This window comes from Tachyglossus aculeatus, chromosome 21, assembly GCF_015852505.1.
Source record: "Tachyglossus aculeatus isolate mTacAcu1 chromosome 21, mTacAcu1.pri, whole genome shotgun sequence".
NCBI lineage: Eukaryota > Metazoa > Chordata > Mammalia > Monotremata > Tachyglossidae > Tachyglossus > Tachyglossus aculeatus.
The window spans coordinates 6,525,907-6,546,817 of record NC_052086.1 but is presented as its reverse complement, the minus strand read 5'-3'; the positions used below and the strand labels follow the sequence as shown (position 1 = coordinate 6,546,817).

The following is a 20,911-nucleotide window of genomic DNA, read 5'->3' as shown; positions in this document are numbered from 1 at the left end:
TGTATTGTACTTTCCCAAATGCTTAGTAGAGTGCACTACACACAGTAATAAATAAGTTAGTAATCAATAAATACGACTGATTGAATGATTGTAGGGGTTGCGAGCATCTAGTGCTTAGGTGATACAGAAGTGCTGTAGTGGCAGTAGGGGGAGAGACAAGGTGGGGAGATGAGAAATAAATTAGGGAAAGCCTCCTGGAGGGATTTGAAGGAGGGGAGACCCTATGTGGTCCGTTGGAGATGAAGGAGGAGGGAGGGTGTTGGTTTTTTTTAAAATAGTATTTGTTAAGTTCTTACTATGTGTCAGGCACTGTACTAAGCGCTGAGGTAGATACAGGATAATCAGGTTGAACACAGTCCCTGTCCCTTCATAGGATTTACAGTCTCGATTCCCATGTTGCAGGTGAGGTAACTGACCCACACAGAGGAATTGAAGTGACTTGTCCAAGGTCACACAGCAGACAAGTGGCAGAGCCGGGATTAGAACCTAGGTCCTTTGACTTCCAGGCCTGGGCTGTCTCCCCTAGGCCACACTGCTTCTCCTTCGTTATTCCAGTCAGAAGGGAGGGCAATGTGCAAGGGGTTGGCGGTGAGAGAAGAGGGTGAGGGACAGTGAGTAGGGCCTTCTGGCTCAGGTTGTCCACTGGAAGTTTCAGGAAAATCTCAAAGAGCATAGATCACTGAGCCTACAGCAGAGACAGCTCCCTGGGAATGAAAAATTTTACCAGGTGGATGGGCAGAGTTCCGGCCAAGATTAAAACATCTGGCTGCCTCAGAGTTTTGATCAAGATCCTAAGAGTCCCACAATGACCTGGTTTCTAATCCCAGCTCCCCCACATGTCTGCTTTGCGACCTTGGGCAAGTCGCTTCATCTCTCCGTGCCTCAGTTCCCTTATCTGTAAAGTGGGAATGAAGACTGTGAGCCCCATGTGGGACATGGACCGTGTCCAGCCTGATGAGCTTGTATCTATCCCTGTACTTAGTAAAGTGCCTGCCACATAGTAAGCATTTAACAAATACCATTATAAAAATATGGCTGGGGCACAAAAGAGCAGGAGGGTACTGTTTGATCCTCTTCCCGTTGCTGAGAATGTGAAGCAGAGCGGGGTCTGCTCAATGGCTCAATGGCCATTCTCAAAACTGGGAAAGGAAATATGAAGGCTGATGTGAGAAGACGATGCTGATGGTCTGGCAAACTTGGGTTGGGACACCTGCTAAAAGTCTTGAAGCGCTTACCTGGAAGCTCCTGTTCGTAGTTGAGAAGCAGCGTGGACCAATGGAAAGAGCCTGGATCTGGGAGTCAGGGGGCGTGGGTTCTAATCCTGGCTCTGCCACCTCTCTTCTGTGTGACCTTGGGCAAGTCACTTCTCAGTGACTCACTTTCCTCATCTGTAAAATGGGGATTCAGGGCCTGTTCTCCCTCCTACCTTGACTGTGAGCCCCATGTAGGACAGGGCCTAGGTCTGACCCAATTATCTTGTATCTATCCCGTGCTTAATGCAGTGCTTGGCACATAGTAAGCGCTTAACAAATACCAAAATTATTATTATTACCAGTAATAAATAATAATAATTGGCTAACACGCACTCCTCCAAGCCCCTTAACACTTATGCAAGCATCTTTTTTTAATGGTATTTAAATGCTTACTGTATGTTCAGTACAGTTCTAAGCACTGACACAGATACAAGTTAATTAGGTGGGGCTCGCAGACTCAGACTAAATTGCTTCTTCCTTTCTAATTAATTTTAGAGTCTGTTTTCCCCACCTGGATTGTTAAGTCCTTGAGGGTAGGGATTGGGTCTACTAATTCCATTGCACTTTGCTCAATAAAATGTTCAGTACATAGTAGATACCCCTCTTAGGGTCACACCTGAAGAGTTTCCAGTACTCTACCAGACTCGACTACAGAAGGGAGAGTCAAGCAAAGGCATACCCGTTGCATTGCTCGCTTGGGCAGTGGCTAGCAAGTGGAAGGCATTCTGCTACAAGTCAAAACTCACCGGGCTGGGCAGCAGCGGCGTGGGAGAGAGTAGAGGGCAGTGATTCAAGTTTAGTGCGCGGAAGGAGGCAATGGTAAACCACTCCGGATTTTTACCAAGAAAACTCTATGGATATACTACCAGAACAATTGCAGATGGAGGTGGGGCATTCTGGGAGAGATGTGTCCTTGGTAATGTTATAGATCGGGCACGACTCCTCCGGAAATTCCTCCTGCTGCATTTTAATCTCGGTTCCTCCTGTATTATCTTAATAGAGGCAAAAAATGGCAGTTGGCTATCTTTAATATATTGTATTCTTTCTTCTACTAGAAGAGAGTTATTTAATCACTTCCCATCCTTTTGTCTCCAGACTGTCATCCCAATTCATTGCACTTTTTAATGAATGCAAGTTGGTTATTATCATCCAGCCCAGTGAAGTATCCTGGAAGAGAATTATTTAATCATTTCCCATCCTTTTAGCTCTGGACTAAGTAATCCCAATTCATTGAACTTTTTAATAAGTGCAAGTTTGTCGTTATCATCCAGCCCAGTGAAGTGTTCCGAAAACTCTTGGTAGAATGTCACTGAGGGCCTTGGGTTGCTTCTTGCCCCTGGCAGTCCCATGGGCGAAGTGTGAAATAATTTACCAACTCCCTGTTTTCATATCACCCCGCCTTTCCTTCAGAACTCCAGACCTCCGCGCCTGGGATCCTAAATTAAATAAGGTCATAAATTGTTACTGTCTGCGGGCACACGGGCAAGTGGCTGTCTGCAAGGCTGAATTATAGTTCCTCCAGATTTCTCGGCTTGCCGCGAGCCATTCGTCACCTCTGGAGAGGGGATAAGGTGGGGTGATCTCTGGGGGTCTTTTTTTTTCTGGAGGTTATGTTTGACCAGCATCTTTCATTGGCTTGCGAGGAAAATGCCTTGGAGTAGTTGAGCAGCCCGCCTCCCCAGGAATCTGTTGCGGGGGTCCTGGCCAAACACTTTTCCCCCAGTAATAACAATAATTATGGTATTTGTTAAGCACTTACTGTGTGCCAGGCACTGTACTAAGACCTGGGGTAGATACGAGCAAATCGGGTCGAACCCAATCCCTGTCCCACGTGGGGCTCACAGTCTCAATCCCCATTTTCCAGATAAGGTAACTGAGGCCCAGACAAGTCAAGTGACTTTTCCAAGGTCACACAGAAGACAAGTGGCAGAGCCGGGATTAGGACCCTTAAGCTTCCAACTTCCAGGCCTGTGCTCTTTCCACTAAGCCATGCTGCTTCTCTCAGTATTGCTGATTGGGGTTAGAAAAAGGGTTAAACGATCTAACACAGCCCTCTGTCACCAGCGGCTGAAGACATCCCCATTTCACTGATGAGGAAGTTGAGTCCCTTTCTTGGAGATATACCAAAGGCACTCAGCGGGTGGAGGTGATGCTAGAGCCCAGATCTCCTGACTTGAGGTCCCGGCCTCTGAGAGCAGCACTCTTCCAGTGGCTGGGCCTCACTCAGGAGCCCAAGGTTGAACCTAAATGACCCTCAGCAGGGAGGGTCAGTTAGTCATTCAGTCGTATTTATTGACCATTTACTGCATGCAGAGCACTGTACTTAGTGCTTGGGAGAGTACAATATAGCAGACACATTTCCATGCTCACAACGAACTTACAATCTAGAGGAGAAGACAGACAGTAACAGAAATGAATAAATAACACATGTGGATGTAAGTGCTGCAGGGCTGGGAGTGGGGCATGAATGAAGGGAGGAAGTCACGAGGATGCAAAAGGGAGAGGGAGAAGAAGTGAGGAGGGCTTAGTCAGGGAAGGCCTCTTGGAGGAGATGGGCCTTCAATAAGGCTTTGAAGATGGGGGAAGAGTAGTGGTCTGTCAGATTTGAGGAGGGAAGCATGGCTTTGGACAGAAGTTTATGTGGCAAGCAGGTTTGGTGTCTTTATAACAGATTTATGAGGGGCTTCAGTGTCCCCACCCCCTGTGACAGATTCCCTAGCCTATTTGAGCCTTTTCTGACAATTTAGAAGTAGCATGGCCTAGTGGAAAGAGTCCGGGCCTGGGACTCAGAGGATCTGAGTTCTAATCCCAGCTCTGCCACTAGTCTGCTGTGAGACCTTGGACAATCGTTAAACTTCTCGAGGGCCTCAGTTTCTTCATCTGTAAAATAGGGATTAAATCATACTCCCTCTTCCTTAGCCTGTGAGCCCCATGTGGAACAGGGATTGTGTCCATCCTGATTATCTCATATCTACCCCAGCACTTAGAACAGGGCTTGACACATAAGTGCTTAACAAGAACACTGGGGTAGATCCAAGATAATCTGGTTGGACACAGTCCCAGTCCTACATAGGGCTCACAGCCTTAATCCCCATTTTACAGATGAGGTAACCGAGGCACAGAGAAGTTGTGACTTGCACAAGATTACACAGTAGACAAGTGGCAGAGCCAGAATTAGAACCAGTAACCTTCTGACTCCGAAGCCCATGCTGTATCCACTAGGCCGTGCTTCTTCTAGATATGTGAGAATCAGATGGACACTGTCCCTGTCCCACCTGGTGTTCACAGTCTAAGAGGTGAGAAAGACCAGGGTTTATTATGGGCAGGAACCATGTCTATGAACTTTGTTATAGTGTACCCTCCCAAGTGCTTAGTACAGCACTCAGTAAATACAGTGGATTGATTGATCTTGTCCCCATTTTATAGATGAAGGAACTGAGGCACAGCGAAGCTTGTCACCCGCAGAATACCCGTGGCACAGATGGGACTAGAACCCAGGTCTTCTGACATCCAGGCCCCTTCTTCTGTCCACCAAGATCACACTGGACTCTCCCAATCGCTCAGTCCAGGGCTCTGGACACAGTAGGCGCTCAGTAAAGACAGTTGGTTGTGTCGGAGCATCGGGACCTAGTCGCCGGCTTCCATGTCTCAGGAGCGGTCGAAGAGACCTTAGGCAAACTTTTCCAGTGTTCAGTCTAGCGAAATTGCTTTGACGTTACTCTTCTTTGACCCTGCCCCAGGTTCCACTTAAACCGAGACCTGTGTTGGGCGCTTTGCAGTTAGGGGTTGGCTGGGCACATTGAGCTGCATGCCAACTTCTTTGGTTGGGTCTGGTGTGTTTGCTACTGAGGTCTGACTTTGTCACCCCTGGGATGCCTGCTCGATGGGATAATGGGTTGGCCGGGGAATTGCTACCCAGTGTTGTTGATGTGGAGGGCCAGAAGGCTAACCCCATGGAGAAGCAGCATGGCTCAGTGGAAAGAGCACGGGCTTTAGAGTCAGAGGTCATGGGTTCGAGTCCCGGCTCTGCCAATTGTCAGCTGTGTGACTTTGGGCCAGTCACTTAACTTCTCTGTGTCTCAGTTCCCTCATCTGCACAATGGGGATTAAGACTGTGAGCCCCCCGTGGGACAACCTGATCACCTTGTGACCTCTGCAGCGCTTAGAACAGTGCTTTGCACGTAGTAAGCACTTAATAAATGCCATTATTATTATTATTGACCACAAGCCACTTTCCCTTTTAACTTCCCCCAAATCTAGACTGTAAGCTTGTTGAGGACAGGGAATGTGTCATATTGTATTGTACTCTCCCAAGAGCTTAGTACAGTGATCTGCATTCAGTAAGCGTTCAATAAATGCAGTTGACTGACATCTCCCGCTCTTCTCCCCTCCCTCCATCACCTCTGCCCTTCTTCTCAGTAAAATGTCCATCATGGGATGAACTGTCTCTAGACTGTGAGCTCATTGTGGGCAGGGAATGTATCTAATTGTTGTTATATGGTATTCTTCCAAATGCTTCATACTGTGCTTTGCACACAGTAAGCGCTCAGTAAATACAATTGAATGAATAAACTCTCTGGACACTTCTGGTGGATGTCGCTTGTCCAGAAAGCGGGGAGATGGACACTAAAATATGTTGGTGATTGGGAACCAGCATGGCCTAGTGGAAAGGTCCCAAGACCTGGGTTCTAATCTCAGCTCTGCCATTTGCCTGCTGGGTGACCTTGGGCAAGTGACATCACTTCCCTGAGCTTTGGCTTCCTCTTCTGTAAAATGGGATTCAGTACCATCCTCTCTTCTACTTAGACGCTGAGCCCCATGTGGGACAGAGGCCTTGTCTGATCTGATTTATGTTATATCTGTACAGTGCTTGGCACATAGGAAGCGCTGAACAAATACCGCCATTATTATTATCAATCAATCAGTGGTGTTTATTGAGTGCTTACTCTGTACAGAACACTGTTCTAAGTGCTTGGGAAACTGCAATTCAACGGAGTTGGTAGACATGATCCCTGCCTACAGGAGAGACAGACTTAAAACAGAATTATGGACAGAGGAGATAGAGTATAGGAATATTTCCATAAGTACTGTGGGACTGGAGTGTGTATCCATATGCTTAAGGGGGTCACGGCCAAGTGCATAGTTGACGTAGAGGGGAGGGGGATAGGGGAAATAAAGGGATTAGTCTGGGAAGGCCTCTTGGAGGCAGTGTGATTTTAGGAGGGTTTTGAAAGTGGGAAGAGTGATGGACTGTTGAATATTAAGGAGTCAGTCATCATCATCATCATCATCATCATCGTATTTACTGAGCGCTTACTGTGTACAGAGCACTGTACTAAGCGCTTGGGAAGTACAAGTTGGCAACATATAGAGACAGTCCCTACCCAACAGTGGGCTCACAGTCTAAAAGGGGGAGACAGAGAACAAAACCAAACATACTAACAAAATAAAATAAATAGAATAGATATGTACAAGTAAAATAAATAAATAGAGTAATAAATATGTACAAACATATATACGTATATACAGGTGCTGTGGGGAAGGGAAGGAGGTAAGATGGGGGGATGGAGTCGATCGTTTTTATCGAGCATGTACTGTGTACTAAGCGCTTGTGAGAGAACAGCATAGCGACCTAGCAGACACATTCCCTGCCTACAACGAGAGGAAAGACATAAGCAAGTGCTTATCGGTGAGGTAGATGAGATGGAGGTACAGTGAGCACACTGGCGTTAGAGGAACAAAGTGCGCGGGCTGGTTGGAGTAGAGGAGGAGCGAGCTAAGGGAGGAAGGAGAGAGAGCACCAGTTGAGTGCCTAAAAGCTGACGGTGAGGCCTGACCATAATTTATCGATGAGTTGAATTGTCCAGGTAGTCTTCCAGTGAGGACCCAGCCTCAGAGGTTTTGCCGGGGGGTCAGGGGAGGACGTTTGGTGGGGAGGGGGACAACTGGGAAGGGAGAATCCATATATTGGCCCCAGGGGAGGCTTGGAGCAAAGGCAGAGATGCCCCCTACCTCCACCCTGGCTTGCTGTCTGCCCCACCCCCGGGGCTCTGGGGATAGGGGCGGGTCGGGGGAGGGGGAGGATTTGTTCTCTGCCCACCTCTCCAAAACCCTCCCCTGAGCCCCCAAGACCCAGTTGCCTCAAGTGTTCGAGCAGGGTCAGTCGCCAGCCCCGTGACTAACGCCTCCTTTGTTGTTGTTGTTGTTATTGACCCCTTGCAGCCCACGACCTCCCCCAGAACAAGACCTCAGCCTCCGCGCAGCCTGGCAGCCACCTGCAGTGTCTCTCGGTCCACTGCACTGATGACGTGGGCGAGGCCAAAGGCCGGACTGCTGTGCCAACCTGGAGATCCCTGCACTCGGACATCTCCAACAGATTCGGGACTTTTGTGGCTGCCCTCACTTGAAGAAACAGATATTTCCCCCCTTCCTCTGCAGCGCCCCACCCTCCCTCCCCATCATCCCTTCTTTTTAATTTGAAAGGTGTCATCCATCCCCATGTCACCCTCCCGCGTGTGCACGCACGCGCGCGAGCACACACACACACACACACTCGGGTGGACTATTGTTTTCTTGGTTGGTACCTGCTTCGTGGCACATGTACCGAAAAGGGTTAATTTAAAGGAAACCTCAAAAAGAAAATTTTTTTGGAAAAAAATTCTTCTGCCACAGTATGTTACCAGTGTTAACCCTTCTGCAGTTAGCACATTTTCGCTTAATTTTTTTTTCCTGCTAGATTATTCTTTCCCATTATTCTGTAATCTTGGCATACATTTTTAGATGAGGCCTTTTCCTTCTTTTTCATCTTGCTTGTATGTCCAAGTAGTGTATGTCATAATAAGACAAAAAAGATACTTTTCTTTTCTTCGCTCTACTTTTTTTTTTCTCCTTCAGTGTTTATTAAAATGGAAATCTTGGAGAATAGCAGTTCTGGAATAATGCCGGTTGAAGTCAAATTGTCATCACAGTTTTACATCCTGACACCAAGATGTCGTCAGTCACATATAACCCAACAATTAATACCAAGTTAGGTGTTCTGCCTGGGCTTTTATTTTGTCTCCTTTCCCGAATGTGTACATACACACATGCACACATACACACACACGCAGATTTTGCTCTCCCGTTTAGGGTGAAAACTGCTGTTCATTGCTTGTCAACAAGAGACACATCTGCCTTCCTTTTTGGAGCCAATATGGGCTTTTTAGCCTTCTCACCCAATAGCTATTATTTTAAAACTTGTGTTCTTGAATATAAAGCCAGGGGATAACGTGGTAGGGAAGCACTGAGATGGGCTTTCTTCTTGGAAGGAAATGGACTACGCCCTCAAGACGTGAGACTTTTGCCTCTCCCCTCGTTTTTCCCCCTCCCTCTGTCTTTAGGTTCAGGAATTTCCCGTGGCACTGAGCATGCTCTTCATTCTCTCCCAGTCTCCCAGTGAGGGGGGTGGCACAGGTACCTCATTGATTTTGGACAGCAGAACAGCAGAATCATCGATCGTCTTTCGACCTCCCACCCATCAATGTCTCCTTCTCACCTTCTCCAGTAAGGCTCCCCTCGTGGAAAACCTGCCGGGCCAAAACGGAGGACTCCTGGAATCTTCCCAACAAGCTCTCGATTGCCGTGAACTTTGACTGCCCAAAGATTTCAGTTTTGTCCCTGACGGGGAAGCAAAAGGACTTAACCTCAGCCCGAGTCCTTGCCTTCACCCGGCCCAAGATGGTTCTCTGACACGGAGGGCGGTCAGCCTCCTCGTGTTAACTTAAAAGTGCATCCCCGGGAAGTAGGGAGAAGCAGATGTTATCATCTCCATTGTACGGTGAGCCAACTGAGGGTTCGAGGGGTCAAGAGACTAGCCCAGAGTCACCCAGCAGGCCAGGGGCAGAGCTAGAATTAGAACACACACACCCTGACTCTCCACCCCTTGTTTTTTCCACCGGATCCTGCCACCTCCCTAAACGGATTCAGAAATCTCCCTTACACCCCCGCCCCCCGCCCTGAATTGTGGGCTGCCCAGTCATTTGATGAGGAACTGGACAATCCTTGGGTATCAGCACAGAGAGGCGGGGGCTTAGGGCTGATGCTAGAGAGAGGAAAAATTGCTTTGACTTGAACTCCTAATCTGCCACCTAAGGTTATTGTGCCATAAATGGAGCGGGAGAGAGAGAGAGTGAGGGCAGCCAGCTGAAGTGGATCCATAGCTCTTTGTGATTCCCAGTCTCTCTGTGTTCTGGCCCTTGATGGGGAGAGCAGCGGTAAATGGTATTATGAGAGATAGACAATGAGAGACAAGGCAGTCTTTCCTGCCCCCCGCTGATAACATTTATCTGGACAGAAAGTTGGATCCCACTCAGGAGGAAACAAAAGAGTCTCGTTCTCTTCGCTATTACGTTATGTGGCTTTAAAGCTGGAAAGAGTAAAGGGACATTGCTCCCCCGATTTAGTTCATGCTTCCCCTAGTCTGGGGATCCTGCTCAACCTGGCACTGAAAATTATGGCTGCAGGTCAGAAGCAAACTTGTTTAAATGCAGGAAGGAGAGACAGACACAGAGACAGAGAGAGAGAGCTGAAAGATTCGGAAGCATTTGAACTTGGGATGCTAAAGGTGAATAAACCCCTCTTCCCCACCCCCTTCCCGATCTAACTCAAGGTACTTCAAATTCTGTTTTGCACACAGCCAGATGACACTGGTTGTTTTGGAACTTACCAAGTTTGGACTCCTTGCCCCATTCTTTCACCCCAGGTAAATTTCGGAAGATTCTTCTTGCACAGCCTTGCTCTTTCCTGTCTCCTGAGAAGAGCTTTGAACTTTTTGGAACATGAAGCCATGTGCGGTGGAAGAAGGGATTTTGGCCCTTTTGATCAGTCAGTCAATAATATGTCCAGAGCATCTACTGTGTGCAGAACATTTCATTTGCTAGGTTCTTGGTAGAGCTCAATAGTATTAGTAAATGTGATCCCTGCCCTCAAGGAGCTTACGTTCTAGTTGTGGGTAACTGGCAGGTTCCCATCCACTGAAGTCAAAGTTTCTGACATTTTTCTGGAGGACAGCTGTGTCTCTCTAAGCCTGAAAGCTGGGACCCAACCCTTTTTACAGGGGGGAATCCAGCCCGAGGGTCGTGGAAATGAGCAAACATCAAGTCCAAAGGCTCCACTTGAAACCTAAATGGATCATTCGGGCCTTTGGGGGCTTGGTCTCCCCTTGTGAGCTGTTTCCATGGAGCAAATTGGCCATATAATCGCTTGAGTCTATCACACTCAGGGTGTGTGAAGACAGCCAGCTATCCACACCATCTTCTTGTAGAAAGTTCCATCTTTTACACAATTCCACTGCACCAGAGCAAAGGAAAACTTTTTCTTGTTCAAAGGGACTGCACCTCTGTGCATCCAAACCAGTGTCTTTTCTTGCCTGGTAACGTGGGAGGAAAAGTAGCAGTGATAGTATCCGTTAAGGGTTTTTTGTCGGCAGTGCTTAGCACAGTGCTTTGGAAAAGAATACACCGGTGGGAATTAGATACATTCCCCATCCGTGGGAGAGGGGCTTACGGTATTCCCCCAACCATCCGTGGCCGGCCTGGAAGTTGGTAAGGACTGAGCAACAGATTACTCATCCACAAATAGGGAGAGAGGAGGAGGAGGGAGGGAGGGATCGCTTTCTTGGTTACGGTTGGATGTTTCAGGTAATTACAATTTTAGCTAATGAGCAGAGGAAGGTGGAGTTGGATACCCACAGAAGGGGGATATTAGCAACTGTATTTTCCACATCCCTTGTGTTCCAAATGTTAAAAACAAATCAAAACAAAAAACACCCACCCCAGATTCGTTGCTTCCTTCCTTTAGTTTCCTTTCAAGGGCAGACATCTGTCTCAGCCAGGGGGCTGAGGAGGACCACTGGATAAGGGGAAAATGAAATGAAAGCTTCTCTAGCAGCCCAGCCACCTCAGGGTTTTCTGCTTGCCCAGGTATGGATTGGAAATGGTTCGAATGACGATCGAACACGGAACGGCCCGACTCTCTGCTGGCAGGGCTGAGTTCCAGATCCTTGAATGGGGGATGACTCAATTGTTGATTACTTGGTTTTGGTGTCCAAAATAATGAGACTTTGGGTGTCCTGGGCACTGGAATGGCCGCTTGGGTACCAGATGTGGTCTTTGGTGAGCTGAATGAAGAATGACGATTCTCTTGGCCAAAAAACGAATAGGCATGTTATTTATTAAATGCTCTTCTGGGGATTTTTTTTAAGTCCTGGGTCACCACGATTTCTGAGCTGAGGGAAGAGGAGGCACGGTCACATGTGCTTTTAATTCCAGACGTTTCACAGGGTAATAGGGGATGGAAAAGCTCTGCTGCCCCCATTCTCCTCCTCTTCCTCGTCTTCCTTCTCCACTCCCTCCCCCCACCCCTCACCCCCTTTCTGTTTCTGATTTAGGACTGACTGATGATGGTCAGAGCTGACACCTCCTGACCTTTTGGGCCTTCTGTCCCCGGTCTCTCAAGACACAATCCTGAGGCTGAGATTGCATTAATCTCTCAGAGAGGAGGTGTGTGTTCTGACTACAAACCTTGTTAACGGGTGCTGAACCAATTCCTGCTGTTCTAATATTTGGCGGCGGGAGGGAGGGGAACACAGCCAATTAGCTAGGGGGTTGGATATTTTCCTTGAAAAACTGCAGCGTCCCTTTATTTAAATTTTATATTTGCAACTGTTTGCAAATTGTTTTCCCTCGATGGCTTGATGCTAAGGGAGAAAACATCTTAATCCTGACTTCAGAATTTCTCCTTTCCAATCCACCAGCTACAAGTGAATTCTGACCGACTGAAACTGCAGGCTGTGAATTTCGGCAGTTTTAACTTTTATCTCGTCAGGACCCAAGAATGAAACAGCTTTAAAACAGCCTTAAGCAAAAGGATGTTATTTCTTCAAATTTGGTTCGTTGGAAGAAAAAAAAAATCAAAACACCGGTAATCCATACTGCATAGCAAACTCTTCTGAAAAATGTTATTGCACATGTAAAATATGAGAACTTGACCCTGCGGTGTGTTAGGCAATCCTGTAATCTTTTTTGACTCTTGTTAAAATTCATTTCTTAAATGCTTGGTTGGAAGACTGTGACAATAGCTCATGAAATTGAGTGTTATTTTTCTTTCTTTTTTTTAAAAAAAATATGTAAAGTGCAGTCTTCTGTATTCATGCATATTGTATATATCTGTATATGTTTTACTGAGCTACTAAATAACAATAAATATGATGTTAATGGTGGCCCTTGTCTATTCCTTGCAAGGATGTTGCCTTCCTGGATAGGTTCCTGCAAGTTTTGGAATCAATCAAAAACAATGTCATATTTAATGTGTGCCAAGCACTGTAGTAAGTGCTTTGGAGAGGGCAGTAGAACAGAGTTGACAGACACTTGCGCTGTCTACCGCAAGCTTACAGTTCAGAGGAGGAGACAGACATTAATATAAATAAATTACGAATATGTATGTAAGTGCTGTGCGGCTGAGGGAGGGCTGAATAGAAGGGATGAGGGCGACATGGGAGTGGGAGGAGAGGAAATGAGGGCTTAGTTGGGAAGGCCTCTTGAAGGAGGTATGCTTTTAATACGGCTTTGAAAATGTGGAAAGTGATTGTTGGGTATGAAGGTGGAGGATGCTCCAGGCCAGAGGTAGGTTGTGGGTGAGAGGTCAGCGGTGAGATAGACGAGATCAAGGTACAGTGAGTAGGAATAATAATAACAGTGATTGTGGTATTTGTTAAGCACTAACAATGCTCCAGGTACTGTGCTCAGCATTGGGGTGGATACAAGCAAATTAGGTTGGACACATAATATCCCACGTGGGGCTCATGGTCTTAATCCCCGTTTCACAGATGAGGTAACTGAGGCACAGCGAAGTGGAGTGGCTTGCCCAAAGTCACACAGCAGATAAGTGGCAGAGCAGGATTAGAACCCAGGTCCTAGTGAAATGGTGATGCTAATGAATTTGGGGGCCAGATCTAGAACCAGCAGATTCCAGGCAGCAGATACAGTTGTGGCTTCATGCCAGGGATTTATGGTGGCATAATGATGTCACAAACATTTTGCAAAAGTTTGCCCGATCCTAAGGTGTTTCTCCCCAGGATCTCCAACTTGCTCCAGAGCGATTGAACTCTTCTCCCGGCTCATCGGGAACATGGACTCCGCTTCTGAGCCACGGCACTCGGCTGCAGGAGCTGCGGTGGAGGCGGGCTGGGAAATGAAGATGAAGGCACCAGACACAGAGGCATCCAGTGCCCCTCCTGTACCAGATGAAGGATGGCCCAGCTGTAAGCTAGACTGCCCGGTATAGAGCCGGACAGATGGTCATCCTACCCGTCTGCCTCCCACCTCTTCCACCCCAGCAGGGCATCTTGTTAGGTAGGAGAACTGATGCATTCCTGCATCCATCTAATCATCTCTAAGCCAAAACTTGGGTGTCAAGGGCTTTGGCAGTTTTTATTGTCCCAACGAAACTTGGGTCAAAGATCAAATAGGAAGCAGCACAACCTAGTGGAAAGAGCACGAGCCTAGGAGTCAGAGGATGTGGGTTCTAATCTCAGCCCTGCCACTTGCCTGCTGTGTGATCTTGGGCAAGTTACTCCACTTCTCTATGCCTCAGTTCCCTCATTTGTAAACTGGGGTTTAAGACTGGACTATGTGGGACAGGGAATCTGTCCAACCCCATTATTCTGTATCTACCACAGTGCTTAGAACAATGTTTGGCACGTAGTAAGTGCTTAACAAATACCACAATTACTATTATTGTTGTTATTATTATTATCAAAGAGTCCCCTAGTCCTAGCCTGAAAAGGCACATTTAAAGAGAAGTGATACCTAACCCTTTCTGTGTATAGAAGGGAGTAGCATTTAGTCCCCATTATAAGATTGAAGAAACTGAGGTCTAGAGAAGTTAAGTGACTTGCCCAAGGTCACACAGCAACCAATCGGCAGAGCTGGGATTAGAACCTAGATCCTGTGTCACCCAGGCCCGGGCCATTTCCACTAGGCCTTGCTGCCTCATGTTATATTGTACTCTCCCGATCATTTAGTACAATGCTCTGCACTTAGTAAGGGCTTGATAAATATGATTGATTGACTGATTTGTATACTCTTTTCCAATGCTTAGAACAGTTCTTCACACAGTAACTGCTTAATCATACTTTGGGTACTACTCCAATCAATTTATTGAGTGCTTACTGTGTGTAGACCACTGTGCTAAGCACTTGGGAGAGTACAATGCAAAAATATAACAGACACATTCCCTGCCCACAAGGAGCTTACAGTCTAGAAGGGGAGACAGACATTAAGAGAAAGAAATTAATTACATATATACATAACTGCTGTGGGGCTAGGAGTGTGTGTGGGTAAGTCAGTAAGAAAGTAAGGGTGACACAAGGGAGTGGGAGAAGAGGAAAGGAAGGCTTAGTCGGGGAAGAGGTAACTGAGGCACAGAGAAGTGAAGTGACTTGCCGAAGGTCACACAGCAGACAGGGGGCAGAGTCAGGACTAGAACCCAGGTCCTTCTGACTCCCAGGCCCATACTCTAGATCCACTAGACCAAACTGATTCCACTAGCCCCGTGTGGGACCCAATGATTTTGGATCAGCCCCAGCGCTTAGTACAGTGCTTGCCCCATAATAAGTGCTTAACAAATAGCATTACTACTAGTATTATAATATTGTTGTGTGCAAGGGGAGGCAGCTATCAGGCCAATGTGACTTGGGGTGATGGGGATGAATTGGAGAGCAGATGGGGTTTCTGGTGGGCTGAGGAGGGTGTGAAGGGGAGGGGGGACATCAATCAATTAATTTGATTGATTGGAGTAGTGCCCATAGTATGATTAAGCAGTTACTGTGTGCAGAGAACTGTTCTAAGCATTGGAAAAGGGTATACCAATTAATCAGTCATATTTATCAAGCTGATTCCACTGTGCAGAGCACTGTACTAGCACTTGGGAGAGTACAGTATAACTGAGATGTTAGACATGTTCCCTGCCCACAAGGAGCTTCTTCAGTCTAAATCAGTCTAATGGGGGACACCCACTGAAAGTATTTCCAGGGTAAAGGGAATAGGGAGAAGAACAAAGAGATAACAGAGAGTAGCCCAAATATGTCAGGAAGAGATAGCAATAAATGACTCAGTGTGCATACAGATGTATATGTTGAGGAAAGGTATAAGTACATAAACAGCCTGGGATATAGCGTGGTCTACTGGAAAGATCCCAGGCCTAGGAGTCAGAGGACCTGGTTTTCTAATCCTGGCTCTTCTGTGTGACCTTGGGCAAGTCACTACACGTCTTTGGGCCTCAGTTCCCTCATCTGCAAACTGGGGATTCAATCCCTGTTCTCCCTCCTACTTAAACTGTGAGCCCCATGTGGGACCCAGTGATTTTGGATCAGCCCCAGCGCTTAGTACAGTGCTTGCCCCATAATAAGTGCTTAACAAATAGCATTATTACTACTATTATAATTATTATTATTATGTGCAAATGGAGGCAGCTATCAGGCCAATGTGACTTGGGGCGATGGGGCTGAATTAGAGAGGTGATGGGGTTTCGGGTGGGCAGAGGAGGGTGTGAAGGGGAGAGGGGAAATCCTTCCCAGAATGCAGTCCTTTCACTCAGCCCAGAAGCAACCAGCATCGAAAGCTACCCATGAGCTCACCTCGGAGTTGGTGTAAGTTTCCTCTGGGGAGAGCTGCGAGTCTAAAGCAGGAATTTGAGTGAATTATACCGGGAGTGAATCTGGCCCAGTTGGAGGGCCAGCATTTTGAAAGGTCTGGAAGTTTACCAGACACTTCCAATCTATTTCAAAGCACGGGGGAGTAAGTCTGTTTGCTGGTATATTATGACAGCTGAAAATACTGGAAAACAGAACTGAAGTTAGTGTGGCATTTAATTTTTGTCATATGTTTTGTTTCCCTTATTTTTCTTTTCCAATGAAATACTCTCCAAATCCTTGCCAAATGATGCATCAACAGGATTGCATAAGAGTGCGGGAATGGTATGAGTTTTGTGTTAGCAACAACAAAACAAAAATCTTGGATTTTATGATTGCCTAGGAAGGCCCAATTAGGGCTCACCTGTTTATCTCAACAGAGACCAAGCCGTCTCTCCCAAACAGTGACGAGCCAGTCGATAGAAGGCCTTGGATAAAGTAAAACAGTTGTTTATATATAAACCCCGGGAAAGGGGAGAAGTTGTACGTGGTAATATTTATATCTTACCTCCTCTCAGAAGTCAGGAAAGCTTTTAAAGATAATTTGTTTAGAAAGCTTTAAAATCATTCTTGATTAAGGGGACCATATGTGCAAGAACCAAGAGATCTGTATGACCCAGGCAGAGCCAATCAGGTCATTTGTACCTTAGATAAACATCAGGCTGTGTCTGAATTCTAAAACATCTTCTGTTGGCATTTTGACGTGAGGGTTTTTTTGGTTGGTTTTTGTTTTTTTAGGGAAAATGTTGAAAAGAATTTAAAAGAGTGGGTAAACTATGCTTTCAAACCTGTAGCATTTTGCTAAAGGAGGGAGAAATAGTTACAGGATAGGAGGGTGTGGGGAGCAAAAGAAAGTGTTTTGGCATGCTGAAGGATTATTTAAGAATTTATTAGCTGAGTTTTGTAGGAATATAGGTAGAAAGGCCTAGAAAGTGTTAATAGTAATAATGGTACTGTTAAGCGCTGTCTATGTACCAAACACCATACTAAGCAGTGGGGTAGACACAAGATAATCAGTGCTGGGGCTCACAGTCTAAGAGTAGGGGAGAACAGGTATTGAATCCTCATATTCTCCCAAGCGCTTAGTGCAGTGCTCTGCCCACAGTAAGTGCTCAATAAATACAATTGGTTGATTGATTTTATGGATGAGGAAACTGTGATACAGAAGAGTTAAATGGCTTGTCCAAGGTCACCCAGAAAGACAAGTGATGGAGCTGGGATTAGAACCCAGGATGTCTGGCTCCCAAGCCCCAGACTTTTTCTGCTAGTCCATGCTACTTCTTAAAGTTAGAAAAATGAGAGGTTCAAGCTACACAGATGAAAGGAAAAGTAAGCAAAGGTTAAACCATCTGCTTCATTTGAAAATGAACACATTAGGAGGAATTCAACTTGATAACCTTTTGCTTCCTGTGCTTCCATTAACTTTGGAACCAGAGCTAGAACTAGGGTGAGCGCTAGGGCTAGTTTTGGTTTTAAGGTTACAGATAGTTTTCAATCAATCATTAAGTACTATCAATTTATTATTGAAAAGTATCTGTAACAATTTATTGAACACCTATAGCATGCAGACCCTTCTACTAAACACTTGGGAGAATACAGTAGAGTTAGTAGGTGTGTTCCCTGACCTCAAAGAGCGTACCATTTAGCCGGGGAGAGAGACACTAAAAAGTAAAGTACATGAGATTTTGGTGACATTGTTAGCGGATAGATCAGCCCGGTGGGGATGATTTAACATTAAGGGATTGACAACTAGCAATTGATCCTTCAATTGCTGATGATCGATTGCTTATCAGGCAAAAACTCCTCACCCTCTGCTTCAAGGCTCTCCATCACCTCGCCCCCTTCTACCTCAGCTCCCTTCTCTCCTTCTACAGCCCAGCCTGCACCCTCCGCTCCTCTACCACTAATCTCCTCACTGTGCCTTGTTCTCGCCTGTTCTGCTGTTGACCCCCGACCCACGACATCCCCCTGGCCTGGAATGCCCTCCCTCTGCACATCCACCAAGCTAGCTCTCTTCCTTCCTTCAAAGCCCTACTAAGAGCTCACCTCCTCCAGGGGGCCTTCCCAGACTGAGTCCCCTCCTTCCCCTCCCCATCCCCCAACCTTACCTCCCTCCCCTCCCCACAGCACCTGTATATATGTATATATGTTTGTATATATTTATTACTCTATTTTATTTGTACATATTTATTCTATTTATTTTATTTTGTTAATATGTTTTGTTTTGTTGTCTGTCTCCCCCTTCTAGACTTGAGCCGCTGTTGGGTAGGGACCGTCTCTATATGTTTCCAACTTGTACTTCCCAAGTGCTTAGTACAGTGCTCTGCACACAGTAAGCTCTCAAATATGAATGAATTAATGAATAAATGATGAAAAAATCATCTTCAACATTTTCCCTTCCTGTTTCAGTGTCCAGTATTAGCACACATCCTGTAGCTCTCACCCACTTCCTCCCCATGTGGTACCGAAAGACCTTCACTTCTGTTGGAGGCCTCAATCCTCTCACCAGAGAGAAGCCCTCCAGTTATTTGTTGTGTTGATTTTGTGTCCTTGCTATCCATGCTCTTGTTTCCTGAAGAAATATAATAATGATAATAATAATAATGGCATTTATTAAGTGCTTACTATGTGCAGTGCACTGTTCTAAGCATTGAGGAGGTTATGAAATGATCAGGTTGTCCCACGTGGGGCTCACAGTCTTAATCCCCATTTTACAGATGAGATAACTGAGGCCTAGAGAAGTTAAGTGACTTGCCCAAAGTCACAGAGCTGACAAGTGGTGGAGCTGGGATTTGAACCCATGACCTCTGACTCCAAAGCCCGGACTCTTTCCACTGAGCCACGCTGCTTCTCATATCTATCTCATGTCAAGATCATATCTAGCTTTTTTTTTTCTATGAAGGCCTCCTAGATATTGTGTTCCACTGCTTGGGTTCTGTAGTATTTAGAGGAATCGCCTCCACCCTTAACTACCTCCTCTTTCAGGAGTTTCCATTTACTCTTAATTGCACTGCTTCTCCCCTCCCATCCCACTTTTTCCACTTTCCTTGGAACACCCACTTGCCACTCCTCATTTTCCCTTCTTCCGGCTTTAGGGCCAGTTGTGCCAGAGGGGCTGTAGGCCAAACCAGGCTGCTTGTACGTGAGGCTTTCCTCACCTTCTAGTGGAAAAAGGAGGAGTCAGGAGGCCTCGGTTCTGAAGCGGCTATGCTACTACTTGTTCATTAGATGACCTGCGTTAAGTCCTTTAACTTCTCTTAGGTAAGTAAATTTGCAGTATGGATTCCCTACGTGTTCTGTTTTTTGTTTTTTTTTTTACTTTAACCACAACTATCTATCTGATAGTATGCGCTCAATAAATACCACCAATTGATTCTCTAGGTTTCAGTTCTCTCTGTGGTAAAAATGACAATACTTACTGGTTTTCCTGGCTCCAGTGTGGGCCCGGGAATTATGAGTTGATTATCTTATATTTACCCCAGTGCTTAGCACTCAATTAGTGCTTAACAAAAACTGGGGCTATTACTATTCTCCCTTACTAGCCATCAGTCTTGGCCAGCGTTTGCCCTGAGGCCACCTCAAAGCTTCCACCTCCATGCTGAAGAGCCTCCCCTTTAGGTTTTCAATCAGAGCGTACTTACATGGTGTAGTAATAATAGTAATTGTGGTATATGTTATGTGCCAGGCAGTGTTCTAAGCACTGAGGTAGAATCAAACAAATTAGGTTGGATACAGTCCCTGGCCCACATAGGGCTCACAGTCTTGATCCCCATTTTGTAGTTGAGGTAACTAAGGCACAGAGAAGCGAAGTGACTTGGCCAAGGTCACACAGCACACAAGGAGCAGAGTCAGGACTAGAACCCAGGCACATACTCTATCCACTTGACCAAGCTGCTTCCACTGTGTGCAGAGCACTGTAATAATACTGATGATGATATTTATTAAGCGCTTACTATGTGCAAAGCACTGTTCTAAGCGCTAGGGAGGTTACAAGGTGATCAGGTTGTCCCACGAGGGGCTCACAGTCTTAATCCCCATTTTACAGAAGAGGTTACTGAGGCCCAGAGAAGTTTAGTGACTTGCCCAAAGTTACACAGCTGACAATTGGTGGAGCTGGGATTTGAATCCATGACCTCTGAGTCCAAAGCCCGTGCTCTTTCCACTGAGCCATGCTGCTTCTCTTATACTAAGTGCTTGGGAGAATACAGTGTAACTGAGATGATACAAGTTCCCTGCCCACAAGGAGCTTCTTCAGAGAGTTTCCCTCTTCCCTGTGGCTTAGTGGATAGCGCACAGGCCAGGGAGTTAGAGGGATCTGGGTTTTAATCCCAATGCAGCCGGAGCTGGGATTTGAATCCATGACCTCTGACTCCAAAGCTCGTGCTCTTTCCACTGAGCCATGCTGCTTCTCTATACTAAGTACTTGGGAGAGTACAGTGTAACTGAGATGATATACATTCCCTGCCCACAACGAGGTTTTTCAGAGTTTCCCTCTTCCCTGTGGCTTAGTGGATAGTGCACAGGCCAGGGAGTTAGAGGGATCTGGGTTTTAATCCCAATGCAGCCACAAGTCTGCTGTGTGATATTGGGCAAATCACTTTACTTCTCTGGGCCTCAGTGACATCATCTGTACAATGGGGATTAAGAGTGTGAGCCCCTTTTGGGACAGGCACTGTATTCAACTTGATTAACTTGTATCTACCCCAGCACTTAGATCAGAGCTAGGCACATAGAAAGCGCTTAACAAGTATCATAATGATCATTCCCCGCCTACTGTTTTTTTCTGTCTTTATTTCTGGCCCTTTAAATTCCCCTCTCCTGCGAATTCCCTTTGCCTGGCTCCCCTGCCCCTCCCTGTTGATCCATTGGCCTGTTCTTTTGGCTCAGAGTTTTCCCAGCTGTTTCCACTTCACCTCCTCTTGCTGGATTG

At 46.3% G+C, this 20,911-nt stretch overlaps 1 protein-coding gene across 1 annotated transcript in view; it reads left to right on the top strand.

Annotated features, from left to right (window-relative positions):
- The window catches only part of MN1 (MN1 proto-oncogene, transcriptional regulator), a 76,650-nt gene extending 64,168 nt beyond the window's left edge, over positions 1 to 12,482 (top strand). The window contains 1 exon segment of the mRNA XM_038763578.1: positions 7,476 to 12,482. Coding sequence (XP_038619506.1) covers positions 7,476 to 7,660 — 185 coding nt within the window. The 3' untranslated portion in view covers positions 7,661 to 12,482.
- Positions 12,483 to 20,911: the final 8,429 nt, after the last annotated feature.